The sequence below is a fragment of the Hemicordylus capensis genome, chromosome 2 (genome assembly GCF_027244095.1).
Source record: "Hemicordylus capensis ecotype Gifberg chromosome 2, rHemCap1.1.pri, whole genome shotgun sequence".
Lineage (NCBI taxonomy): Eukaryota > Metazoa > Chordata > Lepidosauria > Squamata > Cordylidae > Hemicordylus > Hemicordylus capensis.
The window spans coordinates 131148683-131161250 of record NC_069658.1 but is presented as its reverse complement, the minus strand read 5'-3'; the positions used below and the strand labels follow the sequence as shown (position 1 = coordinate 131161250).

At 45.6% G+C, this 12568-nt stretch overlaps 1 protein-coding gene and 1 long non-coding RNA gene across 3 annotated transcripts in view; one reads left to right on the top strand and one right to left on the bottom strand.

Annotated features, from left to right (window-relative positions):
* LOC128343409 (uncharacterized) overlaps window positions 1–12568 on the bottom strand; it is a 43641-nt gene that overhangs the window by 7113 nt on the left and 23960 nt on the right. The gene's annotated exons all lie outside the window — the stretch shown is intronic.
* MUSK (muscle associated receptor tyrosine kinase) overlaps window positions 1–12568 on the top strand; it is a 70026-nt gene that overhangs the window by 48338 nt on the left and 9120 nt on the right. Inside the window, exons 12-15 of the mRNA XM_053292410.1 lie at window positions 273–361; window positions 2375–2534; window positions 3188–3374; window positions 8821–9012. Of these exons, the coding sequence (XP_053148385.1) occupies window positions 273–361; window positions 2375–2534; window positions 3188–3374; window positions 8821–9012 (628 nt within the window). The remainder of the gene's footprint in view (window positions 1–272; window positions 362–2374; window positions 2535–3187; window positions 3375–8820; window positions 9013–12568) is intronic.

Below are 12568 nucleotides of genomic sequence, written 5' to 3'. Positions count from 1 at the left end.
CATTCTGTAATGGGCATGGCTTCTAGAACCTTGGAGAGCTTTTGGAGCAGATCCATTCTCCTAGCCAAATAATCCTAACCAAACAGGGACATTATTTTGAGATCTGGACTTGACCATGAGCTTAGTGCCAGAATGGATCATGCCATTTGACTCTTAAGGGAAAGTTCTTTAACTGTTCAGTATCACTATTCAATTTTCATCTCAGGAGATGTACTATGTTCAGCCCCAATGGAGTGTGTGCTCTTATTTTCCTATTTTATGTTTCCTTTCAGCAACATGTTATAAAGGCAATGGGTTAAGCTACCAAGGTTCTGTCAATGTCACAGCCTCTGGCATTCCTTGTCAGAAATGGAGTGACCAGGTGAGATGTTACTTTTCAAACTGGAGGATCATGGAAGGATTTGGTTTAAAGCTTGAAATACCTGCCGACTTGCGAGCCAGTAATAAGAATCACAATTCTGGCAAGGAATCTTTTGTAAATGGCGAGGGTGCTTGGGTTTTGTTTCTTTCAAATCATCAATTTGCCACAAGGTATCCAGATGCAGGTTTGTAGCAATGTTTGCAAGCTAGTAATGTCCTTTAAAGTCCTATGAGGAATGGTTGAAGGAGCTAGGTGTGTTTAGCCTGCAGAAGAGAAGACTAAGTGGGGATATGATATCTGTCTTAAAATATCTGAAGTTCTGTCGGATAGAAAGAGGAGACTAGCTTAAATTACAGGCAATCAAATTTGGTTTAGGTATTGGAAAGCATTTCCTAACTGTAAGAGTTATTTGACACGGCAGCCTCCAGACTCATGTAAGTGGTAGGCTCTCCTTTGCTGGAGGTTTTTGAACAGAGACTGGACAATAACCTGTATACTGTAGCAGTTTTCCTCAGTGAGTAGAGGGTTGGATTAGAAGATCTTCCAACGCTAAAATGCTATGATTCTATGTACTGAATTTCTCAGTAAAACAGAAATTTTTTATAATTATATATATAATATGATATTATATAATTATATACCTCATGAAAATATGACTTCCAGATTTATGAAAATAAAATTATGAAATTATTATCCTTTCACATTCATAAAGCAACAAGCAATATGTCAGTAAAGAAGAAAAAGAGAAGCCATAGCTAGCTTAGCCTTTCCTCCTACCTTGCTTCCACACAACAAAAAATTGCGAGCACACAGAGCTCCCAAACCTGGGTAGAACTCAGTTTTTTATAGTGTGAAGGATCTCAGCATTTAAGAAATAATGGGGCTGTTCTCATGTACACCCTAACCCAGGTTAGGGAAGCCCAGCCTGAGTTAGGCTGCGTGTGAGAACTACTGGGATCGGCTCGATCCCGACAGGGCAGCTAAAATCCAAGATAAATAAATGGCCTAAATCATATGAGTTGTATCCAAACTTAATGCAAGTGTAATTGCAACTGTAATGCCACTCAAGGGATCTTTCCTTCCAACTACTTCTCCTTGAGCCTTCTAAAAAGCTTGCAGAAGTGGCCTCAACTGGGCTTCCAGGGATTCCCCTCTTCCACTGCAACCCCCATCAGAGGCGTAACTAGGGAAAATGGCGCCCGGGGCAAGCACTGAAATGGCGCCCCCCTGCCGCCCCCCCAACATACTACATTATACTTAGGTTTTTCCTCACAAGCGCCCGCCGCCGCCAAGCCAGGCCACTGACTGGCCGCCAGGCGCCAGCAAAGCAATGGGGGGGGGGGCGCAGGCAGCGCGGAAGGGACCACTCGTGGGGAAGGGGGCACCGACACACTCCCTTGACTGCTGCAGCGCTGCTGCACTGAGCAGGAAACATTTGTATTAACAAAAAAATTAAAAAATTAAAAAAAAAATTGGTCATGGCGGCGCCCCCCACGTGACCAGAAAAGATGGCGCCCGGGGCACGTCCCCCCCTGCCCCCCCTATAGTTACGCCTCTGACCCCCATGCCATATCCCATACCATTCTTGAAAAGCCAGTCCTCAGGAGTGACTTTTCAGAGGAGGCTGCAGTGGGGAGGAGGGGACCGGTCCAGAAAAAGATCCCTTGCACAAATGCAACAACATGCAGCTTTGGATACAACCTTATGAGTTATTTACAGGTTTAAAAAAAGAAGTCTACAAAAGCTTTATCCTTGAAGCTGCTGGATTTCAGACATGCAGGAAAAATCGGTCTGAACTGTGTCAACTAGCAAGGGTCTCAAATGAGGGACCACTTTGGTGAACCACTTTGAGAAGAGGATAGTGGTTAGCACTCTCTAGAGCTTTTGATTTCTTTCAGGATGCTGACATAATTTATTCCTCAGGGACAATGATGTTTGTCAGTACATAAAACCCATGTTTTCCAAGTGCACAAAGAAATTCACTCTGAAAAGCAAGCTATTTCTTGTCACCAGGCACCCCATTCACACAGAAGAACCCCTCAGGTTTTCCCAGAGCTCTCCAATGCAGAAAACTATTGTCGAAATCCAGGAGGTGAAAATGCACAACCTTGGTGTTATACAAAGGACTCCTCTGTAAAATGGGACTACTGTAATGTGCCTCGGTGTGGAGATGGTAAGGGATTTTAACCAGGGCTGTCCCTAAAGCGGTGCTGGGCCCCTTAACATTTGTACATAATTAAATATATCTCACCAGCCTCGTCCCTTGGGCCAGAGGCCGCTGGCATCTTCCATCGCATCACCCCCGATACTACCCCTTTCCTCCTCTCTAGCCTTCCCCTCCCACTGCATGCTCTGCCCACCACTGTTGCTCTGGATTATAACAGTGTGAATCCGGTTGCTTCACCTGCTGAGGGTCTGTCTGTCTCATTGCCACTGGCACATGGGAGGGGGTCCTTAGAGATTCTGATGGATGTATTTTTTGTCAATTCCCCATGTAGTTTCAAGATGGCAATCACTCAAAGTATAGGTAACACCCCTTTGTAATTCATGTGCTGACAGACACATAAATTAAATTCACAGCACATGAGAGGGGATCCTAGGTAAGAGTCACTATGTTAAAAGAAGCAGAAAGTCAGCACTATTATTTTTAAATTTGGTTTGTTTTATATTTTTTAGCTTAATACTTTGATTGTCTTTTTATTGTATGTTTTAATTTTTGTAAACCGCCTTGGGGTTATCTTTTAACGAAAGGCGGTATATAAATGCAACAATAAATAAATAAATAAAATTATTTCTGCTTAGAACCTCTTGTTATTTCTGTTTTAGCATCGTTGTCACAAGGAACTCCAAAGCCAAGTGAAGCGACTCCACATTTCCCTTCCTCCTCTTTCTCACCAACATACTCCATGACAGTCATCATTTCCATTATCTCCAGCTTTGCAATGATTTTCATTCTTGTTATCCTTGCTCTTATTTGCTGCCGGAGACGCAAGCAATGGAAAAACAAAAGGAGGTAAGATCTAGGATTGGGGGGGGGGGGGGGCGTATAATAACCTTTAGAAAGATCTTTAAGTACATTTGCATAGAATGTATTGCAGTTAATTTCAGCTTTGAATTGTGGTTTAGTTTTGAAATTACATTTTATGAATGCATTAGACTTTGCAATGAAGCATATTATGTTCTTTTTCATTTAAAAAATGTAATAGTTAATGTGTTAAATTGTAGTGCCTTAAAAGTGCTGAAATGTTTTGCTGACCAATGGATATTTGCTCATTAGATTTCTAGTTCACATTGAATAGTACAAGAGCTTCTGGGTCAAGAAAACCACTAGCTCTTTCCATTTTGGTTGTGATCACTGTAAATAATCATTTTCATGGTCATCATTATTATCACCACCAAGTTGGTGATTCCCTCTTCAAATGATTTGGATACTGCATGATCTGAGGCTGACTCACAATAATTGCTCAACAATATAACCATATTAAAACCAGGCCTACATCACTGATTGACATGATTCACAGTTTGACCTTGCTTGACCTTAAACCACACTTTTCTCCCCTACTGCCTACCTTGCAGAAATACTAAAACAAGTAGGTCTTTTGCCTTCTTATACCTACTCTTTCAGTAACCACTTGTCGAGTATTCTCTTAAACATGATAACAAATAGGATTAATAGAGACAGGAATTAGCATGAGAAGTTAGCTAAGCAGCATAGTCAAGGACTGGATGAATATTCAAGTTAGTAATACTACAGTCCACAAATTACTTTGACTAATCCCAGAGACTTCAAAAAGACTACTTACTTACTAACTAAATTTGTTTATGGCTTTTCATGCCAAAAGAGAATAAAATCAAATAGCAATAAATCAATAAAAACAATTCTAATAGTTTTTAGATTTCTCTAAGTGGTTTAAAGATTACTGTCAGAATCTCCAAGTACTGGTATGCATAGTTCAAGCGTAAGATGTGTCTTTCTGCATTTGTCATTTTGTGAACAACCAGATGGTACATTGGACCCAAACATTTATACATTTGCACAGTTGTTGGCTCAGAAAAAAACGGGAAGATTTTAAAATGATTGTCTTTTCTCAAAATAGTTGCTTAGCCTAAAGGCAAAATTAGTTTGGGTTGGTGTTATTTTTTAAAATTATTATTTTACAATGAGACCACACCATTCTCATTTTAGTTTTGATTCTGGCCTCAGGCTTGTGTGCACACTCACCATCCTCTCCTCACTTTGTTCATCCTGGGTAAAAATAAATACAGTATGCTACCCATGTCACTTTAAGTGGTGCAGCGGGGAAATGCTTGACGAACAAGCAGAAGGTTGCCGGTTCAAATCCCCGCTGGTACTATATTGGGCAGCATCGATATAGGAAGATGCTAAAAGGCATCCTCTCATACTGCGTAGGAGGAGGCAATGGTAAACCCCTCCTATATTCTACCAAAGAAAACCACAGGGCTCTGTGGGCACCAGGAGTCAAAATCGACTTGACGGCACACTTTACCTTTACTTTACCCATGGCAAGGTTGGCATTTTGATTTACTAAACATCTTGTTTCTATGTATACTTACAGTAGGTGCACATGCCATTGCTGCCAGCACTCCCAAACTTCCCGATGCTGGCGGGAGCTCTCGACAAGAAAAGGCCATAGGGGCCGTAGCTCAATGGTAGAGCATCTGCTTTGCATGCAGAAGCCCATAGGTTCAAGTCCCTGGCATCTCCAGGTAGGGCTGGAAAAGACTCCTGCCTGAAACCTTGGAGAGCCACTGCCAGTCAGTGTAGACAATACTGAGCCAATGGTCTGACTTGGTATAAGGCAGCTTCCTATGTTCCTAGGACCTGGGCTTGCTTGCCGTAGCAACGAGAGTAGGAAAGAGTGCAGACAACCCAGGCCAGGCAGCTACTACTACTGCTTTGAATACTTAGTTGTAGTAGCTTGATGCCTTTGCTGGCATTGGCAAGACAACACTGTGATGATGTTGGACTGGCAAAGGCTCATATGCCTCATGGGGTTTCCCTGCAAGGCTCTGGGGAAGCACAGCCTGTGCTGGCTTTTTTTTTTTTAGAGCTAGGAAGGCAGAGGCCTAAGAGGAACAGCCCAGGGCAAGTGGGCAGCAGCTGGAGGCTTATTCCAGGGAGATGGAAGAGTAGCGAGTGTGACGCCACCCCACGCGCCTGAGTCTGAGGCCTGTGGGACGGAAGCATGAGAGGACTGTTGTCTAAGCCTGCTGGGCTGTGCAGGACCATGATGCCCCCACTGGCCAAACATAGCTACTGCAGGTGGAAAGCTGACACATAACTGGCACATAGATTAGTATAGTGGAAATGAAACACATTGGTGAGGGTGAGACAATGTACTAAGAATATCCAGTGTGGCTCAGTTAGGTAAACCAGTTGGCTTTATGACCACAGCTGCAAGTTGCAAGTACAGTATCCCCAAGGTTTTTCTTATGAAGGATAGCCAATCAGCTTCCAGAAGGGGGCAAAGAGAGTTCAGTGGGGAGGGGGAGAGATTCCCAGCAAGGCAGAAGGGGCTGCTTTGGATATATTCAAGGTTAGATTACAATAGAGCAGTGTATTTTAGGAGCATTTGTTGTGGTTATGTTTGTATACCTCATATTACCTAGAGCAATGTTCTCAGCACAGGACAGATAGTTGTCCTTTTTTGAAGTGAAGGGCTTGAGCCTTTTGCATACCTTACCTTGCCCACAGGCCCACAGGCCTGTTTAACTGTTTGTAGCACTATTACTCAGTGTGCAGAACCAGAGACATAGATACTCCTGATCACATCTGGTCTGAAACAGGACAGGGGAGGAAGGGATTCCCCTGTCAATCCTTAGAACATAAATAGCTTCATATGGATGCTTCATGCTTTATATGGATATCATACACTAGGCATGAGCCCCTGGTGGCGCAGTGGTAAAACTGCCGCCCTGTAACCAGAAGGTTACAAGTTCGATCCTGACCAGGGGCTCAAGGTTGACTCAGCCTTCCATCCTTCCGAGGTCGGTAAAATGAGTACCCAGAATGTTGGGGGCAATATGCTAAATCATTGTAAACCGCTTAGAGAGCTTTGGCTATAGAGCGGTATATAAATGTAAGTGCTATTGCTATTGCTATTGCTATTTATTTATGTTTTTTTCCTTTCTTTGCAAACTCGGTCCTACGGTTCAAGGTTTTAAAAAGTCCTTTTGAGATGGTTCGGATGTCACATGGAGGCAAGATTAAACCTTGGCTTCATGTGCCATTTCACAACCTTGAGAGGACACGATTCCCCCTCCCCTGCCCAATTGGAAGAATTCTGTTTCTGATTGTGGGAACTGATGTGCTTGAAACAAACCATGATCTAAATCCAAGGTTTGAAGCTGGGTTCAGAACATAGTTTATTTCAACACTTCGGTTACAACTGGCAAGAATTGGTTGGATTAGATGTCACAACTGTTCCTGGCTTGTTTTCAACTGGAATCAGAAATAGAGATCATTCACACAACCAAAAACCAAGTTCCACCCACGTTTGGGAACTGTGTGTGCTCCCAATTTTCAGTTGTGTGGAAGCAAGGTAAGAGAAAAACCTGGTTAGCATTTCCTCCACAATCCAAAAATTTGGGAGCGCACACAGTTAGGGGTGTGTCCGAACCGGTCTGGAGGCCATTCTAAAGGCCTCCGAACTGCCGGACCGGTTCGGACCTGGCCGGTCCGGGTCCGGGTGGGGGGGTCTTCCTTTAAGGGCGGGAGGGCTTGCTTACCCCTCCCGCCTCTTTGCCCCCACCAGAGGCCGTATTCTACTTCGTAATTGGGGCGCTGGAAACCAGCCGCCCCCGCCGCCCCCCCCCCGTGAGCAGATTAGGGCCAAAAGTTAGTAAACTACTGCTGCCGTCCCACCCTCCTGCCCTCCCTCCCTCCCACCTGCCCCCCCAAGTGCTCACCACATTGTTTCCCCAAAAAGAGAGGAGCCCGCGAACAGAGCTCCTCTCTCGGCAAAGTCTCTGGCCCAACTGGGGGCCTGGGGCGTGCACGTGCGCGCGATACGACGCCTGTTGGAACTTCCGCCGGAGGCCCGGTTTACCCGCGCGGGACAAGGCCGGGTAGACCGGGCCTCCGATCGCTGGAGGCCCGTTCTGCAGTAGACCGGGCCTCCGATCGCTGGAGGCCCGGTCTACCCGGCCTTGTCTCGGCGGGTAGACCGGGCCTTCGGCAGAAGTTCCAACAGGTGTCGTATCGCGCGCACGCGCGCCCCAGGCCCCAGTTGGGTCAGAGACTTTGCCGAGAGAGGAGCTCTGTTCGCGGGCTCCTCTCTTTTTTGGGAAACAATGTGGTGAGCACTCGGGGGGGCGGGAAGGAGGGAGGGATGGCGGGAAGGCGACAGTAGTTTACTAACTTTTGGCCCTAATCCGCTTGCGGGGGGGCGGGGGCGGCTGGTTTCCAGCGCCCCAATTATGAAGTAGAATACAGCCTCTGGCGGGGGCAAAGAGGCGGGAGGGGTAAGCAAGCCCTCCCCGCCCTAAAAGAAAGACCCCCCTTCGGTGCCGGTCCGGACTGCTCCGGACCAGGCACATCCCTACACACAGCTCCCAAATCTGGGTAGAATTCAGTTTTTGGTTGTGGGCATTAGTGGTGTGCACGGAACAGGTGCCTGCCAGTTCGAAGTGGGGGGGATAAATTTGAGGACTGGGGAGGGTGCACTTATCCCCCCCCCCGCATTTCCTCTGCTGGTGTTCTCTTTAAAAACGGTCCAGTGGGGTGGCAGCGTACCTCCCTGCCTCCTCAGACCAGAACTACTCGGCACTCATGCGCATGCGCATGTTGGGCATCTGAGTGAGGACGTGCACGTGCACGCTGGGTACTTCCAGTCACTCTGGTCTGAGGAGGCAATGGGGTGGCAGGGAGGTACACTGCCACCCCACCAGACCATTTTTAAAGAGAGGACCAGCGGGGGAGATGCGGGGGGGAGTGCACCCTCCCCAATCCTTAAAGTTACCCCCCCGCCTTCAAATTAGCCAAACCGCCAGTCTTTCAAACCTGTTCAGAGGCCCGTAAAAGGTTCATGAACATCCCTGGTATGAATGACCTCATAGAATTCCTCTAATTTGTGCGCAATATGCAGTTCTGAGGTTTAATCTTTGTTCCACATGACATCTAAACTGGCCCGTTGATGTGTAGCCTGATTCAGACATTATGCTGTACAAGTGTATAGATGTTTGTACACTCCTATACATGTTTGGGTGAATTATTGTACCTATGCTCATTTTAAAAGTGAACCTGGATACAGGCCCTTCAAATGCATGGTACATATAGGAAGTATACTCCTGCAATTCCGTTCAGCATAACATGTGAATGACTGTACAGATCTTCACCTATGTACTCTGTACACCCATTGTAAATTGTTGAACATAACGTGTGAATGGGCCTCATGTTTGCTTTAATCAAGCAACAAATCTTTTCCCCTTCTTTTCAGAGAGTCAACACCACCACCTCTGACAACACTTCCATCTGAGCTCTTATTGGACAGATTGCACCCAAATCCCATGTACCAGCGCATGCCTCTACTCTTGAATCCAAAGTTATTCAGTCTGGAGTATCCCCGAAACAATATTGAATATGTAAGAGATATTGGAGAAGGAGCTTTTGGCCGGGTCTTTCAAGCGAGGTAAATGACCTACTAACTGACCAGGATGTACAACTGCCACTGTTCTTTGAGTGTAAATCAGTTGTCCATCCTTTGACTCAAAACAAAAGAAGCAGATGCTACCCACCCCCCAAAAAGCAGCTGGAATTTCTACCAGGATAACAGACGAACCCCAAATGAGGAAATCTGATATTTGGAAACATACTAATGATCTTTAGAAAAACAAGAAATAAAAAAGTGCATTTATGCCAATAGATGGTTTTGCATGCTGTGGGAGGTAGCAACCACCCTGAGCCATTTTTGGAAGGGCGGTATATAAATCAAATACATAAAACAAAACATTTTCATGCAACCAACCAGTGTGAATATTGTTGGTGTCTCTGCAGTAGGAGCATCACAGACCTTGTGAGCACTTTTCTACTCCGTGTTTCACAATGTTGCAAGTTTAAAGCTCTCCCTCAAAATACCAAAGGCTAACATACATTCAGCAGAACCAGACTATACCACTTGGCTGCAAGTGCTTGTGTGGAGTGAAGTTTGCATTTTTTAAAAATGCTCCCCTCCAAAAAATCTCCCTGAACATAAACACAGGCTACACTCTTTTTCCTATCATGTTTGCTCTGAATGCGTAGGGAATTGTTTTAGATGGGGGAACTTTCAGACATGCAATTCTTCCAGCCTACAGCTTAAAGTGGTATACTCTAGAAAAAACTTTAACGCTGACTAGGTATGTAAGCTGGCTGTATGAACAAAATTAAAATATTTAATTTCTGTTCTGCAACAAAGCAGCATTAACACATGGGGGTTTCACTGCAGTATAATAGTATATTTTAAAGGTAGATCACTCATTATTTGGTCTATCTGTGAGGCTTGTGGGTTTTTTTCAAGGTCAGAACAACCCATCACAGGTTCCAGAACAAATAATAGTGAGATGAATCCTGAACCCAAACATCTGCAAGAGAACTGTAAAGTCACAGCCTCACCAAGGAGTTCTTACCTTGAGTCCCCAGAGGCTGAACTACAACGCCCATCATCCTCAGACACAGTGGCCAAAGGCATTCTGTGGGAGAGGTGGTAGCAGCTTTGTTCAGCCTTCCAGTGTGAATAACCAGTGTGAACAGCTCTTTAGGAATTTAGCTGAAAGATTGTAAGGCAGTTTACACAATTGAAAACTGGGTAGAGCACTTTCCAGGTTACACGCTGCAACAGGGGTAAAATGCTTCGGCTTGGCAGGATCATATTGAAAACGATCCCCAAAATCTCAAACTTCTACAATACGAAAATACAGCTAATTTTTTTTTTTTTTTGCAATGCACATGCAACGTTGTAGCACTATCAAAGATACAATCCAAAAGAAGGCATCGGAAATGTGAACAGCACCTTGCTGTCGGTGCAGGGACTGCGGTGTCACAACAAAGGAAGTACGGAAGCACACTTAGCAGATCCATAGTGACACTGTTGTAGGGTTTAATCTGGAAAGCGCCCAGGACAAGTGTCCTACCCAGGTTTGAGAGCTGTGCGCACTCCCAATTTTCGCTTCTGTGTGAGCAAATAACTAGGTGGGAGGAGTGGGGAGTGATTGTGTGTGAAGCAGGAGCTGGGTAGGACAGTGCTCTCCTCCCCAGCTTCCATACCCAGCATTTTGCCAAGGTAGGAGAGAAAGCCGTTCTATTCAGCTCCTGCCTCCCACACAATCACTCCCTCCTCCTCCTGCCTAGTTGTTTGCTCACACACACGTGAACATTGGAAGTGCGCACAGCTCACGAAGCTGGGTAGGACTCTTGCCCTACCCAGTTTTTGACTGTGTGAACAGACAGAGTGACAAGGAACCGAGTAATGATGAATCAAGGGCTGTACCCACTTGTGCAAATCAGCCCCAGTTTTAAAGCCCAACACTCTCCCCTAAGTAAGGGTGGGGCAGGCAGATTCTTTGAGTTGATCATATGATTGTTGGCAGTTGAATCCTAGGGTGGGATAAATATGTGTTTTGGAGGAAGTGGTAGTATGTTGTTATTTCCACTGGGTGTTTAAAAATATGGCTCCAGCAGGCATGTAGGGGGAAATGGAAGGCAATTATCTTCAGACTGAAAGAAGTGCTAAATGTCATTAGCTTTAGTTTATCTAGGGATCAGTAAGCAAGAGCACCTGATGCTACAGCATGGCTGAAGATAAGTAGGTCTAGACCAGTGTTCCCTCACACAGGGATTCCCAGATGATGTTGACTACAACTCCCATAATCCCCAAGCAAAACCCATTACAGCTGGGGATTCTGAGAGTTGTAGTCAACAACATCTGGGAATCCCTGTCAGAGGGAACACTGGTCTAGACCTGAACAGTCCCTTGGATGGGAAACCATTAAGAGTCCAATGTAAGAGAAGGTTAAAACAAACAAATGTTATTTATTTGTTACAGTCGTGCTCAATTTTAATTATTTATTTATCAGGCCCTGTTCCAATAAAATATGTGTACTTGATTTTAATCATCTGTCGGGCCCTTTCCTCTGGCAGCCACCGCAGGACTTGCTGTTCGCCTGGTCCTGCCCTTAAACCACTCCCTTGGAGGACTCTGTTTGTCAGAGAGGGAGTTCCTCAACAACTCTTTCCTCCTCTGCTCCCCAGTCAGCTTTTCTTCAGGGCTGGCCCGTTGGCTCTGAGCCCCAACTCTCCATCTTGCTACCGTCCTCCCTTGCCTGTCCCTGAAGGGACACTGGTATTGTCAGCAATCCCGCACCCATGCAGTATTACTGTGGGAGACTCTCCTGGGCTCTTATGAGAGCTTGCTGTGGAAAGGACAGTCCATTTCCACCTTACTGGCTGACAAGCACCCAAGCACCACAGCTTGCATATTTCTCTGATTCTATACTGAGTCCCTGTCTCTGTCCCTTCCCTACTCCTGACTCCCCCCTGAACAATCCTGGATTCTTGTGGCAGTCAGGTAAGGAGGGCTGGTTTCCCCAACGTTATTCATGTTGCAGAATTTGAGTTGGTGGGCTACAGAATCTGAGTGTTTTCAGTGTGGAATTCCAAATCCATTGCTCACGGCCCAGCAAGCGACTTCTGCTGTGGCCCTGAATAAAAGCCCACCGTTAATTCAATTCCTTGAAGTGTTATGCAAATGCCCTTGATCCGGAGAAACCCAGCAAGCCACAAACCATTCACTGTCCCTTTCTCAAATGAGAACAGATGTAACAGGCTCATTGAAAGAGCTCCCCATCATCCGAACCCAAAGTTTCCAAAAAGGCAGAGGTCAAAAAGGCATTTAACTTTAGCCAAGAGATTCACAGAGAATTGTGTTGCGCTTGGTTGCAGCACCACATTGGCCCTCTTTGCAGCTGTGTTGCTCTCCTGGAAGATTTGCTTTCAGATGGGCATTTTGCCACCTTCTGGCATTTGACAATGATGTGACATTTACTGCATCCAGCGGCACCTGTTACCCTGCCATATGTCTGCAGCAGACAACGAGAAAACTGGAAGTTTGCTTTGGAAACTAGAACTTCCTACAGCTACTGAATAGTAAAGCAGCCTGACATTTAAGCAACAGCTGAGCAAGTTGGCTGTGTGTGTGGCCCCCTCAATCC